We start from the raw sequence: 27,593 nt of genomic DNA, 5'->3' as shown, positions 1-27,593 counted from the left end.
ATACCCAGACTCTCGGAGGTAAAAATAGGTGTTAATGATGTGAATTGGTAGATAGGTGTGTGGAGGCGGTGTGTTTTTGTGTCAAAGCAAATTCCAACAACAACCTAATCTCAGGCATGCAATCCGGCCTCCACCAAGCATGGAGTGTCGCAGGACTTGCTGAATTCAGTTGTCAGCTCCAGCAAACCTTGAAGGCATGTGCTGAGCAAGTAAGGATGCTCATTGTGCAAGTGAGTGCAAAAAAAGTGTCTACAAATAATTTATAGCTTATTTGTTACTGTCAATACGTACAGCTTTAAAAAGTGTATGTAAATACAAATTCTCACCTTTAAGGTGAAAACATTAAAATCTTTGGAATATTTGGTTCAACTCATTTAACTGTGCTGAAATAACTAGTCACAGTGTTGCTTGTTTGTTTGGTTTGTTTTTTTATGGATCTGTTAGCAGTGGTAGATAATTCACAAAAGTTTTTATGATCTTCTAGCAACTCCAGTCGCTGTACAGTAAATTCAGAACAGCCATGACCCTGATTAAATAACATCTAAAGTATGTTTACCAATTATATATTAAAACATTTGTTGCCATAGCTGTATATCTTTACCATTGAGGGACTCAAGAGTCAGGTTTCTGGGTTCAGTTTACTGGGTATTACTTAGGTGTTTGTGTATGTCTTTCACTGTGTGATTTGCCTGTTACTGATATATTGACTGTGTAAAAAAAAAAAAAAAAGCTTCCTCAGTGGAGCATAATCTACACAGGAAGCAGAAAGCACAGGTTTACGTTCTAAGAAATGTAGTAATAGTGCTTTAGTTTGATTCTGGTCTTACTGGAATGGTTTTTCAGTTGTATTGGCTGTGTTGAAGAATGGATAAAGAAATATTGTGGGGTCTGATCTTTGCAGTGAACGGTAAGCTTCCCCTCGGTTACCCTTTGTCCCCTGTTGGTTAGCCGCTCAGTCTGAGAGCAGAGGTGACCATGGCCTCTGGGAGACGGTGGCAGCAGCTGCTGTCGTCAAGTTCACAAAGCATTGCTACATACTTTGTAAGATCACATTGGACTGCACTATAGGTATACATACTTTATTCACACATTATTGCACACTCTTAAGTCAGGTTGCAAATGTTATAACCTGCAGTGAACCTACAGTGAATATGCACCATTACAGTTACAATTATAAGATTATTACTCAATCGCCCTATTAATAATACACTAATGTCATCTGACATATTCGGGTATCTAAAAGGATTGAGGAAACTGCACTGCATTTACACATGTTGACTGCTTTCAAACACCTTAAATTACAATTCATAGTAGCTCCTTTAAGCCATATAGAAAACAATAGTGAATTACAGTATACAGCTTTGAAACTCAGGTGACAGTTTGTATTAATCATCCTAATACTATATGTAAATGAATTCTAATGATCAATTCAGAGATATTTTGTTGGCAGGCTGGTGGTTTCTTTCGGTGCTTGCAGGGTATTTATGCTTTCTTACTTTACTATTATCTTTGTGAAATGGAAGAAAATGTGTCATTCTACAATATTTGAAAGACGCCACAAAACTCTGGTGTCACTAAAAAAAGAACAATATTTCATTATAGCATAGCTAAGTGGAAGCTCGGCTGAATACACATAGTGGTTGTCATTTTCTAACTTTTTCTAAATGCTCTTTCCCATTTTTGGTTGAACTTATTACATTTGCCCAAAAAGGGCAAGAAAGAGCAGTCAAACCAGCGAAAAAAGGAATAATTTTTGACTATTCAAACACCCTCTTGAACCCAAGCTCCAATGACATGCTCCATGCCCCGACACAACTGCTTAATTTTAAGCTGAGATTTGTGCTTTAGTTTTTGGTGCTTGTTCATTCTTGCTTTTCCAATTCCATTATCGAACCTCCACAACCAAACTGATTTCAACGCATTGCTTAAGGGCGCTGTCTGTCTCCACCTGACTGCTCACCAGGGCCTCTGGGAGAGCTTGTTGCCAGGCAATGACACACACTACTGTCGCCTGAAGCAGCATAGGCATGGCACGAAAAAAAGGCTGATGGTTTCATGTACAGTTTCACATTTAAGGTTCACGGAACTTGATTCAGATTTATGTGTTTTTCCAGGCTGGTTACTCTTCTGTCAGTCGTCCTTAAAAAACCCGGCTTCTAGCATTTATTTATTTATTTGTTTTTCTGTGTAGAGGATTAGGATAGATATAGAGCAGCTCTCAGCTGGATGCATTCGCACATGAAACTAGAACGTGTCTCTATATGAACACTTCTGTTCACTTCGGTGTAGACTATTACCAGGAAGGTGTAGAAACGTCTACGTTGTCTACGACCCAGAGTAGGTATTGTTTTTCTGTGGTCTGCCCACACATTAGTTGCGTCCCGATCTGCTGCACTGGCTGGGCATGTAGACTAAAGAACAGGGGCCTAGTCTCATTGGCCCCAACTTTATTAGACCTTCAAGGGCCTCCCTAATAGTTTCCAGAGCCGACCCCAAAGACCACCAAACTAAAACACACACACATACAGTTTGCACGGTCCAAAACGCCACATCTTGCCCAGAACTGTACTGCTCAAGAGTGAAGTGCAAAACAAGCCCACATTCTTCTGTCTGGCGGTTGTATTACTACTAAGCATGTGATATTGTGGGTTATACCAGCAGCCATTGACAACACTGATTTTACCTTGGAGAGCAACAATTGAACAAAGCAGCTAGATAAATGTAAAGAAATCATTCTAGCAGGTGTTCACCTGTTGAGACACTTTCTCCTCAGTTGGTGCTTGGGATAAAAATAACTGTCTGTCTGTCTCTCTTCCTGTATTTTAGCTGTGAGAAGAAGCAAAAAACACGAGAAGAGAACCATTTGATGGAAGATAAGAAAAAGAAAAAGCAAGAAGAGAAGAAAAAGAAAGACACTGCTCAGAAAAAGGTAAACTCTTTTATTTGACACAGACATACAGCTTTATAGCTTTACTTTCCCCTGCCGCCTGCTGTTCAATCAAGACCAACATGCTAAGACACTATAAGTCCCAGATCCATGTGGTTCATGCGTGGCCACCGTCTTCCAGCAAAGAAAATAAATGCTACCTGACACAGACCATACTTCCACTTCCTTTTTCCTCAACCAAACCTAGATGTCAATGCTATAGCGCCATCGGTACTATTTTAAATATTAGTTGGTGCACAACTAAATGCAGCTTTCAAGTATGCTCAGGTGTTTCTGCTGCAGTTGCATCACAGGGATCACATGCATATTGAGCACATGCATTTTGTCATGTGTGTTTCCCCAGAAGCATTTCCCCAGGACTTTATGTAGTCATCATCCTTGTTTTTACCCCCACCTCTACCCCTCCTCCTCCTCCTCACTTTTTTCTTCGTGGGTCATCTGTTTTCAGTGTTAGCTGAATGTTAGCCTGCTGCTCTCTTTAATACGTTTATGTATCCTTGACCCTTACTGTCAGTGCCAGTGAAAGTATGTTTGTGTGTGTTTTTAATGTATGAGAGGAGCATTTATGTTATCTATTTTACTCCCTCCACAGCTCCAAACCCATTGAACCCTTTCACCCCGTCAAGCAGTAGGAATGAACATGAACCTCTTAGCATTTCAATAGATGAGCAAAACCAGCCCCTGAACATTTTGTTCCGATTGCCCTGGCTAGTTGCTCCGGTGCTGTAGTGCAGCTGGTGAGCCAGCCAATGCAACTCAGATGTTGATGCAGCGTTAACATTTAGGCCCACAAATTTATTTTTCTTTATTATAGGTTATTGTGAGTCTTATTTCCATTGCTAACAATTTTTCCCTTTTTTTCAGGCCACAGAACAGATAACCAAAGGTGAGTTGTGGCTACTTGTATTTCTCTTGATTGGTAAAAATCTTCTTTTGCTCTCTTGTGCTACAACCTGCTGCACATGCAATAACACAACATTTCTCCACACCGGCTAAGTTATCTGCTAAAAACCTTGCTATAACTTTTTAACATGTTGTTTTCAAACGTAAGGGAGACTCGTTGTGTTGGTGCTTTAAATAGCGTGTCCTCTTAGATGGATAACTCATGTGCAGGATTGAATTGTTTTTTGCCACAGAGCATCAATTCACCCTCTCTTCACTGTTGTTCAATTTGGATATGAAGCATTAATTTTTATTCTAGTAAAACACTCTGAAAACATTAGCAGCAGCCAGGTGGTCCATAATACCTGAGCCAAAATGGAGGCCAGGTGCCCATACAAGACTAATAAGGAGCGGAGGGATGGTGCAGCTGCTCCTCAGGCCTCCCTGTGGGCTCCTAAGGCGTACCTAGGAGGGTCGAGGTGAGGAGAAAACAGAGCAAAAGAACCAGAAACAATAACATGAATAAAGTTGACTGAAAGGTGACTTCTGTAGGGAAGAGTGTGCTTAACGTGCACATTTTAAGCAACTCCTCTGTGGCAGCTGCAGACCCACTCTTCACTTTGTCTCCCCAAGCCAAAGCTCTTAATGACCAGTGAGGGGCGGATTGGCAGCATTGGACCGTCAGTCAGCCCAGGAGCGTATCTCCTGGTTGAGGTTATGAGCAGGCAGATGGGAAAGGGACTTATTAATGGGACAATCAGGGCAAAATATGATCTTCTGGTTGATTATGGCAGCAAGAGAATGCACAGCTTATTACAGTGTGTCATTTTTGTTTTTGTGCCTAAAGCTGTGTTTAGACAAATGTGTTTGCAGGGGGTTTGGTGGCTTATTTTGTTTAGATCCGTAAAAAGGAGGGAGTCGACCTGTGCTCTCCTCTTGTGGGTGCATGCAACTGTGAACTCCCCATCATCAAGGGTCAGTGCCTTGACCTCCCTCTCTCTCCCTGAAGGATGAGTTAATGAGACTATAATGTCACAGAGGTGCACCCCCTCCCACCCCTTGTACCTCTTGTCTGAATCACCCTCAGCCGCTCACAGTTTGCTGCACTAATGAATGTGATCTGGGTAAGCTGTGTTAGTATTCTCTTGGTCTCTTATCTACTTTGTGTTGTTTCACAGCATCCACAAATTGACCTATATACTATGCTTTTCTCCCCATCTCCAAACTAGGCTGTCAGATGCACAATTATTTTCTTGGCTGCTGCTCATAACAGCAACATGACCTCATTTTACTGTGATCTTTACCCCCTTAAATGTCACACTTGACTTTTAGCACATGCAACATATTTGTGTACTCTGATGTGCTCTTATCCATTGTCTTGGGCCACATGACTCTGGTTTTCTATTGTAATGTTAAATTCATACCTGAGGATTAATCATTTAGTTGATTCAGTTGGGGACAATGTCAGTGTTTTTGTTTCACCACAGATAAATTTCAGTCAGATGCAGAAGGAGCTCGTTTCAAATTAAAGAATATTTTTAAATATTATTATTGTGACTCCAGATATATATTTTTGGCATATAATGACTTATTCACAATTAAAGACCATAAAAACAATAAATTGACAAAAAATGGATTAATTGACTAATCAACCAAGAAAGGCAGAATGTCTCTGATACTAATGCGGGGTGCACTGAGAACTAATTAGGAGGACAGGGATGCGGAGGCTGAATAAACAGGCATCCATACACAGGAGATCTCCGGGAAGACCCCGAGCACCATAGTAACACTACACCACCTCCTGTCTGGTCTAGCAGAGAGGCCCATCCTGGGACCAGCAGGAGGGAAAAGGGAGCAGAGGAGGGCGGGCTGTAAGAAAAGAGATAGGATGAATTGTTGTGGTTACATTTGTGCAAAGTGTAGGGAGGCTACTGCTAAAACACAGTGCCTTTGGTTGATTTGAGAGGGTTAGGAAAAGGCATGTGAGAGCAAAAGAAACAGACGGAGCCATGTGAAACTGTGAGAATGCGAGGCAGTTTCCTGTTTGCCGGCACAGCTGAGGGGGCCCTTTGTAGGATACTTCTACTGGCTCACTTGTCTGACTCACACACACTCTCTCACTCTACCAGTCCCCTTATGTCACAGGCAAACACCAGCTGCATATGTACATTGTGTGCTGTGCGAACATAAACATGTGGTTTTACTCATGGTTTTATATTGCAAAGCACAAATACTGCACGGACCCCTTTGCTTCACCGAAAATGTTATTAATTTAATAAGCAAACGTAGCATATTCACCTCCAAATACCAAAATACCTGTAAGGGACCTTTTAAACCTTAACTTGTCAGGTTCAGTTAAAACAATCTCTGGCGTGTTTGCCTGCTTAGTACAGTTAATTTTGAGTGCACTGAATGCAGTCTGTTGAACTCTGGTTGAGGACTAGACGTTATGTCCAAGACTTCCTGAAAAGGAGGGTCTCGATCTGCTTCCAAGTGAACTCCAGTGCAGTTCATCTTGTGGTTTGAAAGCAAAACTGGCCAACCACAGGATTTTATGATAGTAGATTTTTAGAATGAATTCAAGGGCTAAATAATGATTAAATCCATCTCCTGACCATGAACCATTCAGGAAGTGATACTTTGAGAGATCAATGTAAACGATGTACATATTTAGGCAAATCATTTGGCAGCCATGGTGAAACACATGCTTGAAAAGAAGGTGCATTGAGCTTGTGTTCATGTACTGTTCTTTTAAAGTGAGTGAAACAAAGTAACCAGTCCAAAGTAGCCACACAGAACTACAAGACAACCTCTATCTTTTTTCCCCCTTTGGTCTGGACTGAACAAAAAGTATCTACATACATCTACTGCTGCATAAATATCTTTCAACTAAAAAATACACTCAAGGTTGGTAGCGTTCCTCTAGCTTTTGCTAAATCTGAACTGTTTTAAGAAGTGTCACTGCCCTGTGGTATTTCCAGTGGTCATTAGTGGAATATTTTACCACCTTGAAGTTTTGGTCATCCTCAGTTCACTACTTCACTAACTCTTGTTGGTGGTGTGTTTGTCACAGTGTCACAGTATAGGTCAACATCACAGTAGAGCTGAACCTTGGTAATGATAAAATCCAGCCCCATGATGGCTGTTGTGTACCACATGAGAGGCCTTCTGCCATCAACAAGCTGTACCAGAGTTAATTTCTAAGGGTTAATGAGCTATTGTGTTCTGCTCATGCTGTGCATTTATATCCCTATCAAAGATGGGGCACAATATACATACACATCAAGGCGCACATTTACATAGTGCAATAAAAGATAACATTATTATAAAGTAGTGTCGCGGCAGTAATTTCATAACAGATTAATTTGCCGTTTCACAATCGCTTAATTACGCACAGCGCTTTGTGTTGGAGCGTCATAAATTGTGGTGTGATCAGGGGGGAATTTATACCAGTGAGCCTCTTGTCATCGTCACCGCCTCTTCTCACATGTCTCATCTTGAAGAGCACGGCTTAAATAGATGCAGTGGTGGTGATTATAAACCACAATTTAAGAGCAACGGAGGTAACTGCTGTTGTGGAGGGTTACGCTATAAATTGTGCATATAAGCTTTTTGTCATTAGATTTATTGTCACTTCAGTCATTTAAATCATCATTAACACAACTCTCGGGGGGGACCTGGTTTTGACGTGAGGTTTTTTCAGGGTAATATGGCCACAGGGATGTTACAGAGTTAAGTTAGTCTGGTACTCCTAACTAACAGAGAATCTATCAGTGGATCAGAAATATGGGTTTATATATTTTATTAACTTGTTTTAATAGTTGTGAATTAAAGGGTGTTTTTTGGAGCTGGCTTTAAAGTAGCTCTGAATGATATGCAGAAAAATCATATTGTGATTATTTCGAATGAGATTGCAATAAGAGTCACAATTTCAGTGGGAATGGTAAGAATTGCATTTCATTTTCACAGGAAAAAAATATAAAAATGACGATGACGTGATTTTGTTTCTCGGGTCTGTACCAAACACGTTTGTTCCCTTAAGTCTAGAGAACATGATTTGTAGGCTGTGGATTCTCTGAATCACTACAGTGCTTCATTTATATTAGTTTTGCAACACATTTGACCTTTTATCAAAAAAATCAGAGCTCCTCCGATTTGGATATTGCAATAGGCCATATTGTGATTTTGATAATATTTATAATTAATTGTTCAATTTAATCAGTGATATGGAGGGATAATGTTTTTGGCTACAGCATAGATACGTTAGTTTACACAGGGCTAATCTGTGGTTAGCTGAAAACAAATATCTAAAAAATACATTCTAAACAAATGGACCATTTTTCATCACTTGAATGGATGTAAAGGTCAAATAGATATTCCTTTCTGTGTATTGTGCCAATATTGCATTCTCAATCATTTTTCAGTGGATTGCTTTGTGCCTAGCATGTACTGCCCAGGTCAGGAGGACAGGACGTTCTCCTCTCTTTCACACATCACTTCCTCTAAATCATAACAGACAGTGGAATCTGGTCCGCCTGCAGCTGTTGGCACAAAAGGCCAGGGACAGGGGAGTGAGTCCAGAGAAGCTGTCTGTCTCTGTACTCCACCTGTCTTCTCAGAGCAGTGGGTATAATCTGTGGTCTGGCTCGTGTGGTGACACTTCTGCATGTTGTGAACAGGCTAAAAACACAGATATTGATTGATTGTTGCTAGTGATGGTAACCGGTGTTGACTTGGAGTATATTATACCACTCAGGTGTGTGATTATATTATGCAATTTGATAAATGCTTTGACCTATATAGCCTTGTGTTCTTCACACTGTGCCGTCAGACTTTTAAATAGCATTTTTGTCCATGTTGAATGTGATGCAGTGAAGGAGGGTTTTCCCTCTTAAATACAGTGTCATATTTATTCACTTCTAATTAAGCCCTTTAATCTTCTCTCTTGCGAGGCTCGCTGCTCACATTTTAAAGCCCACAGGAAGAAAGAGATGGAGAACCCTAAAGACATGCCTCCCTTCATCGCTTATGATCGCTGATATTCTTTCTGCTGCCTCCGTTTTAATAGACCTCGAATATGGATCTAGCAATTTTCAGGTTTCCTTTTTTTTTTCTTTTTGTTTTGTACTTCAGTTAGAGGAGTGTACTATGACACTTTGGCAGCAACACCAGATATACGATACACTTTGAATATAGAGCACTAAAAAGATTGCATACATCATGGAGAATTTGTTAAACTTGGATACACATGGATGAAAGTGCAAGGATACAAATGTGTGCATGTATAGGGTTTCATTTAGTGTGAGATTTTAAATCTGCACCCTCCAGATTCCTCCATATTTTATTTCTTCTTGAATTTTATTCTGTCGCACTATTTATGGAAAAGACTTCATCTATAAAACAATAGACTATGTCTGTTTGATAGAAAAGCAGTAGCTGACACCAATGAACCTGCCTGAGAGTGGAAGCATGTATCCTAATGGCTATTGAGCAACAGTAACCCTGTTTAGAGAAACAAGATGTTCTTAAGGTAGTTTGTAAAAGCATTCATTCAGGCCTTAACTTGGCTGATTAAAGGCTCAGCTTTGCAAAGCTTATAATCACTCACAAACAGAACTTTAGCATTTGTATCTGTATACACTCCAACTAAGAGTAAGAGCCACCTCGATGAATGGAAACCAGAATCAGCATGGGGCTCTTATGCTTTGCTGATATTTGAAGCACCATCAGAAGTTTGCAATTTGATTAAATTTGTGTATTTTACTTGTTTAATTGTTGCTGTAATTGTTTTACAACACGTTAATATAAGGCATCACAACTGCCCAAACTAAACTTAAAGGAATAGTTCACTCTAGAACGAAATTCAGTCATTATCGACTCACCCTCATGCTGATGAGAAGTCCGGTGTAGTTTCTTATTCCTCAAAGTGCAGCTGGAGACCCGCGGGGGTACCCTCCTGCAGCAAAAATCCATATAACAGGCATAAATGGTGTCCGAGACGAAAAAGGTCCATAAAACTACACAAAAACTTTGTAATATTCCTCCATACTGCTCGTCCGCTGCAATCCAAGTGTCCTGAAGTGGCGACATCCAGAGTTTACTCGAAACAACGTCATTTAGTACATTTTTCTTGCCTAAACAGTCACTATACTATATTTGCCTGGAGGCACGCTCCTGCGTTCACGCGAGTCTCCCTCACAGCCGTTTGCACTACGGAAGCCACACCAGACAAGATCAACAGAACTCGCGATAGATACACACCGGTATTTACATCCTGCTGTGAGTTTCAAAGTTTTTACATCACTAGTGCAGGCAGATCCCTCTTGTGTTTGTGTGTCGCTCGGTCGCTCACAGCTGGATATGGATTTTTGCTGCAGGAGGGTACCCACGTGGGTCTCCAGCTGCACTTTGAGGAATAAGAAACTACACCGGACTTCTCATCAGCATGAGGGAGAGTCGATAATGACTTCGTTCTAGAGTGAACTATTCCTTTAAGGAAGGCAACTTTATATAGTACAATTCAGACATAAGGCAATTCAAAGTACTTTACAGGGGCATAGAAATACATTAAGATTAAGACAATAAGATTTTTTAAAAATGCATTCAAGACACAAACTGGGTATCACAGATACAATAGTACTTGCATAGGCCAGTCTACCTGTGAAATTTTCTCCGATAGGTCCTGGAAGCTCATAAAAATTAACACTTAGAGGAGCCTTCACCATTAAGTTCTCCTCCACCAACCTTCAGCTCTCAGAGAACATCCCAGACAACTTCCCCCCCAACCTCAAGGTCTTAAACAGTCAGGCAAGCATGCTATCATCTTTTCTCTCAGAAAATTAAGACCCCTTTTTAAAGTGGAAAATGGGATGTCTTCCCCTGCGTGAAGCGCACACAGCCCCAAGGCCACGGTTTGATGTGCGTCTTTGATGAACTGGGAATTCTCCTGTGCACCCACACAGCTGAGGAGTATGTTTTTGCAAATAGGCTGTCAGAGCAAGTAGCTCTGATCTCTTTTTACTCTATTTCACTTTTTATCTGCAAAACGCTGCCTTGTGAGACTGGTGCTTAATAAGCTGCACCTTTTTTTAGGTTTGATCATTTTTGTCTCCTCTTCGCTCCGATGATTATCATCATTAACATAATTGCAATTATTACAACATTTGGCTTTTGTGCATCAGTCAGTTTGATGTTATTAAATGTGCAGGACTTGTCATTTTTTTGAAAGGAAGAATCCAGTGCAAAACGCTAGGCAAAATAGTGTTCTAATTGTAAGCGGATTTAGACCTGAGCTGGTTTCAGGCAGTGAGACTCGAACTCACAGTGGAGCGCGCAATGGGGGTGGAGACTGTCTTACACATGCACATGCACACGCACACACGCACACTATTCTCTTCATCACTTACCCTCCGAGCTCTACCTCCTTTCCTTCCTTCTGTAAGTCAGCTCTCTCTTTCGCTCTCTCTCCAGCTCCCTCCCTCTCCCTTTTCGTCTCTTTCCTCTGATTGGTCAACAGAGCAACCAGCCAGCTTCCCCCTTCCCCCAGCTTCCAGAAGAATCTACGTCACACACTAGAGAGTCCCAACTGCATAACGATCTCCTTCATAACCATTATTATACATGGTAGCACAAACCACTAAGTCCTGTGTTTTTAAGAGGAAATCACCTCTTAAAATCAGTGGGGAGAATTGACTGGGAATTATTGTGTCCATCTGCCACCCCTATTACTGTAATAATGACAAGAGGATAATAGTAGATCATAGTGAATGAAGGAGGAGAGGACAGCACAGGAAGGTGGGGAGAGGGATAAAGCACAAGAACAGAGAGGAAATGGAGCAGATGTAGAGAAATCCGATGAGAGGCGAGCTCAGGCTCCACGACTTCACCCCCTGATTCCTGAGTTGCAGGGAGAGGGAGACACACAGACACGGTTGTAACTGGATCAGACCATGTATTCGGTGGTTGTAGCCCATAGAGGGAATGCAGCACTGGGGGCAAAACTTATACACAGAAGACCCCCCACCCCCACACACATGCATGACAGACATAAACAAACAGGAAAATGAGGAAGAGAGGGCCGTTATATGTGAGCGAACATGTCTGTCAGTATTTACAAGGCTGTGTGAATTCTACGACACCATCCTGTCCTCTCCCCTCAGTGTGGGCCTCGGCATTACATAACTCTTTGTTTTTATGTGTGTCGGGCTGGCCGCATGTGTGCAAGTTATTCATTGCTTCACTGCACACACTCGGGATGGCAGCCAATGGCAAAGCACTGCTCTTTATAACTCATTTAGGCCACACAAAGATTTCCTTTATCTTTTGGTTGCTGCCTTTACAACGTTTTTTTTTTTTTTTTTTTTTCTCCGTCACCTTGTATTTATTACCAGCCAGAACTCACATTCGATTTTGCCCAAGTGCACATTATGTCTGGTCAGCTGATGTTTGGGTTGCTCTCTTACAATATGTGTAGGTACTGCATTCTGTCATACCAGATTATTCTATTATGTAATGAAACGTACTGAGGTGATTATCCCATGTGCTTTGTGTCCCATAATGCATCTCACCCAGCAACGGCTGTGTGAACCCGAGGTGATCATCCTGTTTGACTTAGTGATGACCTTTAACCTTGAACTTCCACATTCAGCTGTAGTATATTAGTCTGCTGAGGACACTTTAAAGCTTGTTCTTCTTTTGCATAGTTTACAAAGGAAATAGAGTGAGAATTCTTGTTGACAGTGCAAAGACCTGAATAGGAAGCTTCTCCTTAGAGTGGCTATAATTTATATTTTCATAATAACTTATCTGATGATTGTTTGTAATGTGAGAGTCATTACTCACAGTAATGGACCTACAAATCATTTTCACCCAAATCTACAGCTCACCCCTGCTTCACAAAGCTTTATAGTGAGTTTCAGCTCATTGTTTAGCCCCCTTCTCAACACCAAACAACAGCAGACATAGATAGCAACTAGCTGGTGAGCATGGTGGAGCATTTAACAGCCAAAGAATCAGATATTCACCTCTGGAGTTTGCAGACAGCAAAAGTACAGCTTTAAAGGTAGTGAATATTAAAGTCACATTCACCAAGTTACCAAAGTCAGGCCTCCAAATGAATGCTAATTCCTTGTACAATTTACAACAATAGTTCTTTCACAATTTCTTGCGTGTCCAAGCAAAATTGGTATTGTAAGTGCAATATATCCAACAGAATCGATATTAAATCAGAACTAGTTAGAAATCGAATTTAGTGGGGACCCTGTAAATCGAATTGTATTCAGAAAATAAGTGACGATACCCAGCTCTATCTGTAACTGCTAGATTTGTAAATAAGCAAATGTCAAATCACTTTTTAAGTTGATATGGAGACCTGTCAGTGCTGTTTTCACAACTTGTTTCTGATGCCCAAAAGTGGACAAAAAATTAAATGTTGTAGGTTAAAGATGAGAGAGAGAATCACACAGCTTTGGTAGAGCACTGAGATGAGATTATTTCAGGGGCCATAATGTGCCACAAACCATGAATAGCTTTGATGGGGCATCACACTCCTTCACAGTACTGTCCTGATATAGACAATAGCCCACAATACCGTAGCAAGCAGTAATGTGGGCAATTATCTGATACTTGACCTCCTCATCACTTCTAATTTGTGACCAGGCACCATAGCAGACTGTGAGAGTTGTGTGTCGTGGACATTTCTAAAGACTGAAGGTTTATTACAGTACCACCCTGAGATTATTACAGTCCTCTGGTTCTTCAAAGAGCAGCCATGTGTTTAGACTGACCACTGCCTGGAGTCAAGCTTCAGGCAGCAAGGAGAGATGGCAAATCTTGTGCATTTATAGATCTCCTCATTTGCCTTTCTGAATTTAACATTATGGTCCTCTTCCAAAAGTGACCTTGGCTTTAAAAGTGGAGGAAATGCTCAACCACAGCAGCGTTCCAGAAAAAAATATACTTGTGTTGTGATTATTTTTTGTACATGCACTATATATACAAGTGTCAAATATAATGATAAATGCAATCAAATAATCATTAAAAGTGCAACTCATCATCATGAGTCAATAACAGTTTTGGCACAAGTGTGCTCTCAACAGCTCTGCTTTGCCTAATGCTTCTTTACCTCCCTCATCCCTGAATTTATGCCCTCTTGTCACCTGCCTTCCCATCCTACCTCCACAGTGCCAGACTCTGCCAAGCTCGACCCCACCCTTCCTCTTCCCCCCGTCAACCCCGGCGCTGTCCCGTCTGTATCCCCAAGCAGTGGCAATGGCAAGCGCGCCCCCTCCGGAGGTCAGCCGCAGACAGCACAGCAGCCCCAGACTCTGCTACAGCAGCGCTACCCGCCCAGAGAGGTGCCCCCGCGCTTCCGCCAGCAGGAGCACAAGCAGCTTTTGAAAAGGGGCCAGCCTCTGCCCTCCGGAACCCTGCCTGTCACCACCACGGGACGTCCCGTCACTACTGAACCTGCAGCAGCAGTAGCCATACACTCCTCTCCCTCCTGCTCCTCTTCCTCCACAGCCAGCCTGCCTACAGGTCAGCCTAGACACTCTGTTGGCAAGTCACTATGTATTAATCCCTTTTTTGGGAAATCAATGATTGGTTATTGAAAAGAAACATTTATTATGTCTTTACATGTAGCAGTAGGGTTGCTGTGAGAGTTGAAGGTTGAATCACTTCAGTATGCCCATTGCCTGAATTGGATTAGTTATGTGACTGTACCTTTACTGAGAGTGGTGAGTGGGGTTTTTGTGCAATTCTACGATGAATGGAAAGAAGAAAAAAAGGAAAAACTGTTCTGCAGCAAATTTTTATTTTACAACACTTTAAATACGACTCTAATAGTAGCAAGTTTACTCAAAGTTTATCAGAGATAAACTGTTTCTACAGCAGCATGTGGGAAATCAGACTGTAAAACTGCTGAAACTGCAAGATAGCTGACACATATTTCTGACATGCCAGCAATCCAACAGATCATCTGCAAGCCAGATCATTCAGAAAGCTAATCAGAGTTCAAGAGTGGTTGTGTTTTGCATCTACTGATACTGCCTTTTTGAATGACATTGGCTTTATCTACTCCTTGCCTTTTTTTGCATGGCACTGTGATTGTAACAGCACAGTGTACCTGTAGATCAGTGCGAAGCCGCTTGTATCGCAGGTGCTGCTGACTGTTGTTTATTTTCACTCTGTCTCTGCCTGGCTGGGAATTAGAAATGGGGATAGAGGAATACTGGGGTAGAGGATGGAGAGTAAACACAGCTGGCTGTCTCTGTATGCGTGTGTGTATTTTCCTTCCTGAGGCTCTGCATGTCATAGTAAACTAGGTTCTCGTGTATTTCCAAGTGGTAAAGGTTTATTCTTTCTTAATAAAATATCATCTTGGCACTTGGCACTTTTGATTATCTGGGAAGGAAAACAAATTTTAACATAAGTGTGTGTCTGAGCATCGTCCAACCCCTCTGCTGTTTGAATGCAGTCCTATCTCCATGGCGACGAGATGTTTATCCTGTCCTCCTCTCTCTTTCTCCTCCTCCTCCCTCTCATCATCGTACTCCCACTCTTCGTTGAGCGTTGCTGACCAGCCCCACAGTATTTCCTGTTTTGGGAGGAGGAGGAGCCATATGAAGCGATCTAGTTGGCTGGGCGCCTCAGTGGGCCTGACCTGGCACTGATAGAAAGGCCGAGTTAGAAGGAAGGAAAGAAAGAAAGAAAGAAAGAAAGAAAGAAGGAGAGAGCGAGCATGGCAGAGGTCCAGTGCTGTGGGCTGAAGTGACTCATGGCTTACGGTAAAAGCTGCAGCTTCTCTCCGCCCCTCTCTGGCAGCCCTGCTCTGCTCTGCTTTTGCTCTCTGTGTGTCTTTGAACTGATTGATTACATTAAGACAGACAAACAGGAGGGGCTTCCAGACTGAAAGACAAACAGGAGTCCAGTGGGAGGTTTTGTACATGACCCTCCAGTCTCTCTGTTTACGATTCTTCCTACGTCTCTTTTACCGTCTAAGACTCGGAATAAAACCTCACAGCTTGGTTTCTGGATCGTAAAATATGCAGCAATGTCTTTTAACACACATGCATAGCGCCAACAGGTAAACCCACCTCCATCATTGTCCTCCTCCCTGCTTTCATTTCTTGCTGATAGCTAACAGTGAAAGCACACTAGCTGCATTCATACCCTACCCTCTCCCTCCTCCCTCTATCCGCTGACTCCCCCTCGCCTCACCCTGTCTTTCATTACCCGGTCACATGTCGGCTCTCTTGAAAAGTAGGGCTGATAAACGTGGTCTTTGTGTCCATACATGTATACATGTGCCCGTATGTAAACACAAACATTCTCTTCCTCTGCTGTTTTTAGTGTCCCTTCTCAACCTGACACATAAGTCATTTTCACATACTTTCAAAGCTGTAACACAAAACAAGAGATTGTCCTTGTCAGATGAGTTCTTACCTACTGGAAAATAATCCGTTTGGTTTGGGCAAGGGGTGGCGCCAGGATATAGCATGCAGAAAGATGAGGTAGACAACTCATCTGTAGTGACATGTTTTTGCATTGATATCAACATTACATGTATTTGGCATATCTGCAATATCAACTAAAGAGTTCAAAGCAATATAGGCAAGTATAAAAGCGTATGAAGCAGCTACACTTCGTGCAACGTCATCGCTAGTTGTGAATTCTCAGGACAATGACCTGCTCTATTCACATATGGGCTCAACTGGACTTTGTTCTTGGGAGCTGGCATAGTAAAGTCCCAGTTAATTGATTCACACATTTGCGTTCACACATACTGTATAGCTCCTCCAGGTTATGTCTGGAAAATTTAAGGGTAGCAGTGCATATGCGAAAGGTGCTATACAGTATTAACGTGTTGTAAAGGCAAGCAGCAGCAACCAATAGTGTGATTTAATGGCCAAGGTTCATGACAAGACTTCAAATTTTATATCAGTATAAATAGATAATGTTAATTAAGATAAAAGTTTTCCTTATTGAGGGTTTTTAAAATAGAATAACATATGGAAATCCCTTTTTTAAGCATACAGTTTTCTCAAATTAAGTGCATTTATTAGTTGGCATGTAGCAGTAATGCACCTAGCAGTCCTGACCACCTCTGGCTTGTTGAGTTGGACTCTTTACTAATGAAAGAATTAGCTTGTCATCCTATAATGTGTTTCCTATAGCACACAAGATTTATAGCTGCTCCCTTTTTCATTTGTCTTACACCCCCAAGTTAAAGCCAATAAAGTAACAATCAAGGTTTTATATACCCAAAAGGCATTGTACTTGCTAAGCACAACAGGGGCCAACACCAACAAAAAATATATAAATGTAAACAAGCCTTGTCAAGTGAAAAAACAATGCAGTTAATGTGCTAATAGCTTGTCGAGAGGAGAACAGAGAGAATGTATGCATGCGAGACTTGATGTGCTCTTTAAGTCTGCTGATGATGCTGTAAAAGAGCCTTGGGAATCCCCTCAAAGAGGACTGGGACATCTTGTGATGTGATTAAAAATCAGCTCTCTGTTAACCACAAATGTTCAGCGCTTGCTCTTTATTTTTTCTGTCTTGTCTCTCTTTCGCTCTGTGCCCCAGCTCCCCTCGCTCTTTCTGGCATACTCGTGGTTCTCTGATGCACATGTGTTCTTCTCCTCCACCTCCACTATACCAACGCCACAGCTCACACATACCCTTATTGGCCCCAGGGCAGTGAGGATTAGTCAGGCTGCACATACTATATGTATGTCTGTGAGTCTTACCATTATTATAGCCTTCTCCCAATGTTGCCTTTTGCTTGGTTAACAATCCATATCCCAGGGTCCTTTCATATAGAGGAGGCGTGAGAGAGCAAGCTATTTTAAGACTGGCATGCTGGAGAAAGCCCTTGACCTGGTTTATCCTTTAGAGGAGCAGGAGAAAGGGGATACTCACGGGCAAACATGACAGCCAGATGTCTGAGATGTGTACTTTTTAGAAGACATGTTTTGTCCCTCTGTTAGTCTTCTCCCTTGAGATAATAGCGTAGCATTAACAACAAAGCAGCAGCAAAGAAAGCATCTATATGAAAATCATACAAGGCATGCAGGAAATGCGGGCAACTTGTACACTTAATAACATAAAAATCATTTGGTTCAGTAGTAGAGTATCCTACACACGCTAGTGCTGATAGTATGTTTTTTATTTGCTAGCTAATGGCCAACTGGAATAATACTGAATAAGATAAATGCTGTTTTGCAAAGGTGTTTTTACATTAGTGGTAGCACAACCTAATAATTACTAGATTTTTTAAATACTCTTTCTCGAAAAATGATGAGCAAAATTGATAAATTGATTATCAGTTTTTGCAGTTGCTAAATTCATTTTCAATCTCCAATATCAACCTTTCAGTTCCGAACACATTTAGTCGGCATAGTCAGGTGTCAGTAAGTGGGTTGCACTGTATTCTTGAATTTCAAGGGAGCCAGGAGAAGTTCTAAGCAATGCTAGATTTTTCTGAGCTGAGACATCTCACCTCAAGGAATACTGCATAAGGCTAAACTCAAATTTACCAATTCATGGATACTCCTTCCTTTTGTATTCCTTACTTGTGTGTTATTTTGTCCAGAATTGATCACAGCACAGCAGGAAGAAGCATCACTTCTGCCACAAAAATGTAATCATTAAATAGTTATGCTTGTAAAAGACTTAATAACAAGTATATGTTTGTTATATAGACATAATATTTGTAAATCTTATAACTAACTAAATAAAAAACAGTTGTTATTGTTTTTATTAAACACAGAGGTAGCACATTCCTTGGATGTGTGTGTGTGTGTGTGTGTGTGTGTGTGTGTGTGTGTGTGTGTGTGTGTGTGTGTGTGTGTGTGTGTGTGTGTGTGTGTGTGTGTGTGTGTTAGCTCGTTCATCTGGCTGGCAGCATGCATTGTCAGCTCTGTACCATCCTGTCTCTCTGCCCCTTAGGGACTTCATTAAGCCAGGATCAGTCCAGCTGAGGCCCACACAGCCATCCTATATTACTTCCTCCTGCAATCTCTCAACGTCCATCTCTGTCCTTCATTTTCTGTCCTTACTGTCTTTGTATTTTCATCCCTCATGATCCCTTTTTGACTGGCCACCACCCCGCAAATACACACATATACACACACAGTGACATAACAGCACCTGCATGTTGTGCATTTGTGTCCACTCGAAAGCATAGAAGCAAGGTTTACCTGCTGACCTGAGCATTCAGGAAGTTGTGTGTGTGTGTGTGCGTGTGTGCGTGTGTGCGTGTGTTCTTTTGTTCGCCAGTGTGTATGCATCCACACAGTAGCTTCAGTGTCTACACTGTGTGTACGTTAACACACAGAAGAGCGAGCGGTCATGGCATGACCTCACTGCATGTTAGGTCCTCACAGTGGAGAGGCACAGTGGGCTGAATCTTAGCCATAAAGGGACTCTGTTCTCTACCAAACATTGTCTTATTGTGTTGTTGCGTGGGCGCCGGGATCATTTGTAAACAATACCAGCCTTGATCCGGTTGACTGCTACTGCTCTTTTTTTCTTTTGCCAAGCTCACAGCCACTGCTATCCTCCTCCCTCCATACCTTATGTTAAATGTAATGCATGTCTTCCTCTGTTGTCTATGTATGCGACCTATTTCTGCCCTGCAGCTCCAGTACCATGTTCCGGACCAGAGCACTGGTCCCTAATCGTGCACGATCTGTGACTACATCCATATGAGTTTGCTTATTTCATGTCCTTGCCCAGTGCCAAGAAAGCACCTCCTTGAAGTGGCAGTTTTCTGTCAAAAGCTTGGTAATACTACTTATAATAATCACGGCATTCCCAGCTTGTAGTCGTCATAGACTTAGACAAAAAATGACATTTGTCATCATTTGTGATCGTATGATATGCCTGTTCATGCATAAACATGTACATGTGTGAGAAGATTGTCATTCCAGCACCAGGGGGCCTTTGTGGGGTTTTTCTTGCTCTCTTTTGCCTGCCGCTGCTATTCAAGAGGCTTTCCATTGTGGGCAGCAGTGCTAATTGCAGATGGAGTGGTCTTGGCTAAATATTTAGTGACAGTTTTGAAAGGTTGAAAGATGTGAGGGTGGGGGGAGGTTAGAAGAGTCCCCCTTTTGTTTTGTTTTACCTCATGCCTCGTGAGTGCATAATGAAAGTCTCCAGGCTTTATCGTTCAGCTGTTAACCAAGCCCCCCCACGCCTATACTGCCCCCCATCTCTCCAACGCTCCTATCCCCTCCCCCAACCAGCCTCCTTTCAGTGCTTTTCCAGAGAGGGAGACTATCCTCCGTCAGGATAGGAATAGAGCAGGATATAAATAAAGCCAGAGGGAGGCAATAGATAGAAGAGGAGAAACCCAGCCAGAGCAGTGTTGGTGGGAGGGACCTAGTATGAGGGGTGAGGAAGGAAGGGAGGAGGGGTTGTCTCATGCCGCGCAAGAGCTGTGCAACTTCTTGGCAGCATTTCAGAAACGAGCCTCTGAAGCTTGGCGAGCCGAGCAGACATATTGAGGCAAGGATGGTCGCTGCGTCGCACAAAACCTAGCTCTTTACAGGATGGTTGGGAGGCACCTCTCCACAGGTATTTCACTCTGGTGTTTCCTTTTCCCCTTCTTTCTTTCCGTTTTTCTCTCTTCTCTGCCTTTTCGGTGTTGTTTTGGTGGCTTGTATTTATACACTGTGCGGATGAGCAACATTAAAGCTGCAGCAACAGTGCATTGCGGGCATGCAGTGTTGAGTTCTTATGTTTTGTGTTATTGTGAGAGAGACATGCATGCTATTAAAGCAGCAATGTTGGAGATGCAGACGGTAGCTCAGAGTCTTTTTGGCTGTAGTTCAGGACTGAGAAAATGGCGGTCCTGCACTTCTCAGTAGAGTGACGCTACAGAACGACAGCACTGTGTGTGTGTCAGAAACACAGTGCCCTCTTTTTTCCCTCCTACTCTCTTACTGCCTCCTCTCTCCTTTAGTTGCAAGAACTGAAGTAAGCTTGAAAACGGGGTGGTACACTTCCCTCATGTAGTTGAGACAGTCAGTCTTTGCATACAAACTAAGCATGCATGTGAAGGTACATGTAAACAACAAGCTGCAGCATGAGGGGCAGCAGAAATGAGGCAGTGAGGTGGCAGCAGGTTTGTCAGTGCAGCAATCATGATCTGCAACTGGGTTTAGTTTGTATCAACATGATCCACATGCTCACTTCACTCCAGGGAGCTGGCTGAATTCACTCCACAGGGATCTAAATCCAAAGCGTTACTATTGTGTTATCAGAGCAATTGTGCAGGCAGATGGAAATGGAGGTTTGGTGAGGAGACTGGCTGCCTAGAGCTAGTGCAGAGTGTTTGTGCTTCATGTCAAGCAAAGGTCAATGCTGCAATGCTTAGGAGGTCAGAAGTGACTCAGCTGCTTGGCTTCTGTCATTGAATACGTCCTCTAATGTGCTCCCAAATATGACAGTCCTTTTTAGGGTGACCTGTTGAAGAAACAATACTTAGCAATGAGTGCTTCTTTTTTCTTATGTCGCAAAAGCAAGCATTATTTAATGACTAAGAGAAGAAGACTTTGCATGCAGTGCAATTTTCCATTTTGTCCATTTTTAACCATATTTACTAGGGGTATAAAAATGAACTGATATGAATCGGTAATCAGTTTTAAAGTTAAAGATATGATTACACTGATACATGGACCTCTGGATCGATCTAAATGTACTGTCAACCGGGTCGATGGCCCAATTTAAAGTTATGACTCAGTTGAGTGAAGCTGCTATGCTGCTACTTCCTCACAGCTTTGGTAAAAGTTCAAAGGTCAGCACGAGACTCTTGCAAGAAGCAGCACAGAAATGTTAGCGTAGCATTGCCAAGGAACCAAAAGCAACATGTCCGACAACACAGACAAGACTCTTATAAGGGAGAGATGCACACCCCTAACACTTACCAAATAAAGTCAAATCTAAAGGTTCAATTTTCAGTTTTGTATTTGGTATTGTATTTTCAAAAACACAAAGAGGTTTGACTACAAGCCCTTTCACATTTTTAAATAATATCTACAATGATGACTATAAAATGGCTTCAGGGATGTGTAAGTTCCCACTACAATTTTCAGTGTCAAAATATTTGGTTTTGAGAATCCAGATACAGCAAATATAATTTTTAGGAAAAGTAGGATAAAAAGAAAAAACTCAATCCAGTGGGAAATGTCTTCTGTAGTTACATTATGTTACATTGTGAATATATTCTCATCTTACCTTAATTACATCGTGGAGAATAATGTCTTGAGACATTGCTTATTTGGAAACATGTATGAAACTATGTGTGACCTATAAAATGTTATAGTGTTCAAATTGAGTGCACAAATATTGCATTATTTTCTAATTAAAGCTCCCTCTGCTATCATATTAGTCATTCTTCTCTCTGTCTTCACACTCCATAGTGTGGGTGGTATTTATTTTCACTAATAAGGCATCTTGTGAAGTCTATGTACACATAAGTAGGCACCTTACATGTTGCCATGGTATTTCAACCTTACTAAGCATATGTGGGTGTGATGACGTACATGACTTATACCTCGATTCTCTCATCCTCTTGCTCATGCCTTGTTGTTTTTCTTTCCTCCCATACAGAACTGCCCCCACAGAGCGGCCAGGGAGCCCAGTATGATAATCCCCTCTGGGGACACCTGCCAGCCAACAGGAGTGCCACAAGTGCTGCATCTTCCATCAATCTCAGTGGCTGGGATCAACTGATCATTGACCAGAAGGACACAGAGGCTTGGCCTTCTATTACCCTCAGCCAGAGCCAGGCCCCTCCAGGAGGATGCCCTTTGGACACTGACCCTGGTCACCTGACCAGCAGCAGCAGTAGTACTAGTAGTAGTTGTAGTACAGTGAGTATGGCCACAGGGGCCAATAATCAAACAGGCCACTTCCCTGCCAACCACCTTAGCAGTAAGGCCAACAGTGGGCCCAGCCCTGCCAATCATACTGGAACCAGCATGCTCTCTAGCCAGGTTGCAGCCAATCGCAGCTGGGGCTCTGGGCCTGGGCCTTCCCATTGTCCCCCCCAGTCCTCAGTGGGGAGTGAAGGGAAAAGCGACAGCCCAGTGGCCGGAGGAGGCAGCAGGGGCTGGGGCTCTTCTTCATCATCCTCCACCACCAACTTTAACTTGAACCTAAACCCTAATGCCAACCCCTCTGCCTGGCCCATGTTGGGGCATGATGGGGGTGGCACAGGGGGAGGCAGCTCAGGGGGAGCCAACACCATTTCACCTCCTCAACCTTCACCCAACCTCTGTAATCCACCTGGCCCCCCACCAGCCCAGACCAGCACTTGTACAGGAGCCAACACTAACAGCAACTCCTCGGGGATTGGCAGCGCCTGGGGTAGCATAATGGCCTCTGACACGTCAGAGCCTCACCCCTCCCCGTCCACGAATGTGTCTTTCAGTTCAGAACCTCAAAACCTTAAAACTGATGGACCAAATCACACTAATAAGCAGGAATCCCCCAGCCCCATCCGCAACTTGCCTGGCTGGGGTAGTGCACCTGTAGGCTTGGGTTCCATGGGCCAGCCCCCACCGGGGGGCCCACAGGTCAATGGAGAAGATGGTAGCTCAGTATGGGGTAACAGTGGTGAGTCAAAGGCACCTTCATCTAAGGAGACACCTGGCTGGGACTCTGGCTGGGGCCATGGAAGAGGTGGAGCAGGAAACTCGGGAGCCTGGGGAGACCAGTCGGGTGGAGGCTGGGGGAAGAACACTGAAGACACCCAGGGAGGCTGGGATGCCCCCAGCTCTCCTCCCCAGGATCCACAGGCTACTCCTTGGAGCAGAGCTGTCAGCACAGCTGGTGCTAGTGAAGGAAGCAGTGACAGCATGGAAGGACATCCCCGGAACAGAGACCACTCATCGAGAGATAATCCAGCTCCTCTGCTACCTGCCCCGGATCTGGACCCCAGGGTGTTGTGTAACACTGGCTGGGGACAGACCCCTGTTCGCCAGCACACCTCTTGGGATATGGACAATACTAAACGCAAGAATGCAGATGCAGGCACTGAATCATGGGGCTCTGGCCCACCCACTCCAAGTGATGCCCAGGGGCCCTCCAACACTAACATGGGCCCCTCTCAGAGGACTGACCCTGGGAGCAAAAATGATGTGCCTGGTTCTCAGGGAGCTTCAGGTTGGGGTGGAAGCATAGCTGCCACCAACCAGCCTAGCTCTGGTTGGGGAGAGCCACCCAACAACATCAAGCCCCCAGGTGGTCCTAGTGGCTGGGGGAACCCTCCAACAGGAGGCCCCACCACTAGTATGCCCAAGAATGGGGGTCAGTCCTGGGGAGAGGAGAAGTCAACTGGGTGGGATGATTCTCACATCAAGGCAACATCCCAGGGCTGGGGAGAGCAACCTAAAGCGTCCCACAACTGGGGCAACAATGGAGGGAGCAGTAATGCAGGGGACTGGAGAGAACCAGAAGAGAGCAAAAAGAGTCCCACCAACCCTGGGTGGGAGGGAGAAGCAGGTGTCTGGAAGGAAAAACCTAGAGGCTGGGGAATGCCTTCTTCAGGACCCGGGATATCTGGAACCGGAGGAAATGGGGGCTGGGGAGAGCCCGTTTGCCAGCGTCCCAGTGGTCCTCCTCAAGGTTGGGGGGGCAAGCCTCAGGATGGACCCAGTGGTAGTAGTGGAGGAGGTAACATGGGCTCTTGGGGTGGCTCAGGCACAGTGAAAAAGAGTGGAAGCTGGGGTGGTAGTAAGCAGGAGTCTTCAGCTGAGCCTACAGGCTGGGAGGAGCCCTCCCCACCTTCAATCCGACGTAAAATGGAGATAGATGACGGGACCTCAGCGTGGGGTGACCCTGGTACCTACAACAAATCAGTCAACCTTTGGGACAGGAACAATCCAGGAATGTCCCAGGCTAAAGTTGCCACTGGAGGCAATAACCCCCCAGGCCCGAACAACAACAACCACACCCCCCACCCCCCCTCTCACAATCACTCCTATCACGGGCCACCTGCACCTTTACAGAACCACACCCAAAACTCCCAAAACCCAGGTCCCACTAGTGGGCCTATGGAACCTGTTGTCCAGCACCAGTCTGGGCCATCTCATAGCAGGGGTCCCCTGATAGCTCAAGGTAAGACAACAAAATGCACTGAGTTTGCAATGCATATATATAGCCCACACCTCTTCTGTTTAGCCAATTAAATGGTCAACATTCAGACTTGATTTGAATTGATATCAGATATTTAAAATGCAACTCAAGTTAAATTAGATTAGTTTCATGTTTTCTTTGTTTCTCTATTTTTCACTGTTCAAAGGTGTTAAACATGAAAGTTGGTTGACGGTTAGTTAGCACAGTGCACTGTTAAGCTCCAATCTGTTGATCCACTTAAAGGCCAAATCTTGACCTAGTTTGCCCTCTTTGGATTTACATCTAATCAACTATCCAAATGAGTTAAGTAGTATCAGCCCTGTCCCTCCCTCATGAGGCTCCTCACATTTCACAACAGTGGACACGTCTGTGCGGGTAGCCCTGGCAACCTCTCATGGGTGCCCAGAGGAAGCACAAGAATGCTGTTTACAAAGTGTCTCGTGAAAATAGCGATTCACCACAAACTGTTTGAGACGAATCGGAAGTGTGTGATTATATGGGAGCCACCATCTGTCAGTAGTTGAAGGGAGGAGGTGGAGCAAGCCCCTAGGAGCTGAGAGGGGTCAGACGCCCCCTGCTGTCCCTCACTTGACCCTGCATGCTTACACCACATTGGTTTCATTTGCTTCCAAATAAAACCTGATAGTCCCTATTGCTGGCATAATGGCTGTTCAGCAAATAGTGGGTTATAACAAAGCGGGACAACTCTGCACTACTTATCATAGCTAAGGACAGAAAATGTTAAGAAAAACATTACTTTAATTTTGTCCCAGTATGCCATGTTTTAGATCAGTGTAACGCCTCGGCAAGTCATCCTAGAAGTTTGAATGTTAACTATAATTTTGGAGCAGCTTTTAGGACTTGACCTCTCCCTGGAGAGAGAGCTAAGCTGAGCCTGGCACTGCCACAGGCGCAGAGACAGCACTGTCTCTCTCATGCCAAGAGGGACTGGGCTGTGCCAAATTTTAAATGGGCATCTTCTCCCTCTGTCAACCATCCTGCGAAGCCAACCTAGGTTTGTGCCATCCTACACAAGTGGCACTTCACACTTCAGAACAGAAGGATAAAAGGGGTGATGGTATTTACCCGAGGCTCAGTTTGATTTAAGGCTCAGTTTATCTCAACAAATCTAAAGCAAGGGAAAACAATGAAAGAGAATACAAGTGGTATGTTTTTGTCAGTCTATCAAATACAGAAATTACAATTAAAGATGTATTTACAATTGTAAATAAAAAATTTGATCTAGTTTTGAATGTGTGGAATATGCTTCACAGCAAAGACAGATGTGCTTGTTAGACTTTTGGCATAAGGCAGGACACATCTTAACTTATTACCAGTCATTAACTAATCAGAGGTGATATAGTTTAGGTTAAATGGAAATAGATTCAATTTAGCATTTTGCATTCAAGAGAGCATGAGCAGCACAAACCATTTCAGCCAACGCTTCATATTCATATATTCAAGCATATTTAGTAAATTCAACAAGCCAATGACAAAGCACTATTGGTCAGACCGTGCAAAGGAATGTGAAATGCCGCAAATAAGTTTTCATAATTAAATATTCCTGCCTTCTTATGAGAAAAATCTAAAAACCGAGTTAAATGAGACAAAATGCTGGAGGTGATATTAACTTATATTAGATGTCTATATTTGTGCATTGAAGTATTTTTACTGAATGGCCCTTGTCCTTGTGTGTCCTCCAGGTTGGGGAGAGATACCCAGCTCCCACACAAAATCAGAGAGCTCTTGGGGGGAACCTGCACCCCCTCCGGTCAGCGTGGACAATGGGACATCTGCCTGGGGCAAGCCTACCGGGAGCTGTGGAGGCTGGGGAGACAGCAACTCTGACAGCTATGGCAGGGGCAACCCGGCAATGACATCTGCATCTTGCAAACCTGGTAAATAGTTCAAATTGGTCTTTACCGTGTGTGCTCCACGGCTGAGAAAAGTTTGTTAATTCACTCCAGATGAGTCAAATCAAAGACATCAATATGGTATAAGGGAAGCGAGAGCACTTGAAATTTTACCCAGAATTCCACACTGACCCCTTGTGGCCAAGTTCAGACTAGTTTTATTTAGTAATGTGCAACATGTGACAGTTTTAGTTTATGTAACATATTCTTAAATATTTTCCCAGGCTTGAATTTTGTCACTTTACTTTTCCTTTATCAGAGGTTTCTTAACCTAATATATACAGTGTGTTCACAATGTGTGGAGGTGAAGAAAAATATATCCTCCGTTATGTCATAATTATCCTATTATACACATTGAGGCTTTCAGTAATACGTTTGGTATCATATACTTTATATTTTATTTCCTTTAAACAAAGAACAACCTCATAATGGTATTGCATAAGGCATGTGTCACAGTATTTGTTTTCAACATTGGTTTACATCCTCTCTTGTTGTGTGTTTTCCAGCCCCCAAACCTATGCAAGACGGATGGGGAGGTGGAGGTGAAGAACTGAACTTGTCGGGCGGCCAGTGGGATGCTGAGGAGGGAGACATGTGGAACAGCGCTGCCTCCCAAGAGAGCAACTCCTCCTGTAACTCGTGGGGCAATGCATCTAAAAAGGTCCCACAGAAGGTGTGAAGCAGCACTAACTACATAAAGACTT

At 43.2% G+C, this 27,593-nt stretch overlaps 1 protein-coding gene across 1 annotated transcript in view; it reads left to right on the top strand.

The window, feature by feature from the left end:
- The window catches only part of tnrc6c1 (trinucleotide repeat containing adaptor 6C1), a 45,671-nt gene that overhangs the window by 3,830 nt on the left and 14,248 nt on the right, over positions 1-27,593 (top strand). The window contains exons 2-7 of the mRNA XM_073493968.1: positions 2,827-2,929; positions 3,812-3,833; positions 14,012-14,365; positions 22,448-24,958; positions 26,680-26,874; positions 27,396-27,562. Coding sequence (XP_073350069.1) covers positions 2,867-2,929; positions 3,812-3,833; positions 14,012-14,365; positions 22,448-24,958; positions 26,680-26,874; positions 27,396-27,562 — 3,312 coding nt within the window. The 5' untranslated portion in view covers positions 2,827-2,866. The remainder of the gene's footprint in view (positions 1-2,826; positions 2,930-3,811; positions 3,834-14,011; positions 14,366-22,447; positions 24,959-26,679; positions 26,875-27,395; positions 27,563-27,593) is intronic.

Source organism: Pagrus major, chromosome 23 (genome assembly GCF_040436345.1).
Source record: "Pagrus major chromosome 23, Pma_NU_1.0".
Lineage (NCBI taxonomy): Eukaryota > Metazoa > Chordata > Actinopteri > Spariformes > Sparidae > Pagrus > Pagrus major.
Note: the sequence above shows the minus strand (reverse complement) of the source record. Positions and strands in the feature narration are given on the sequence as shown.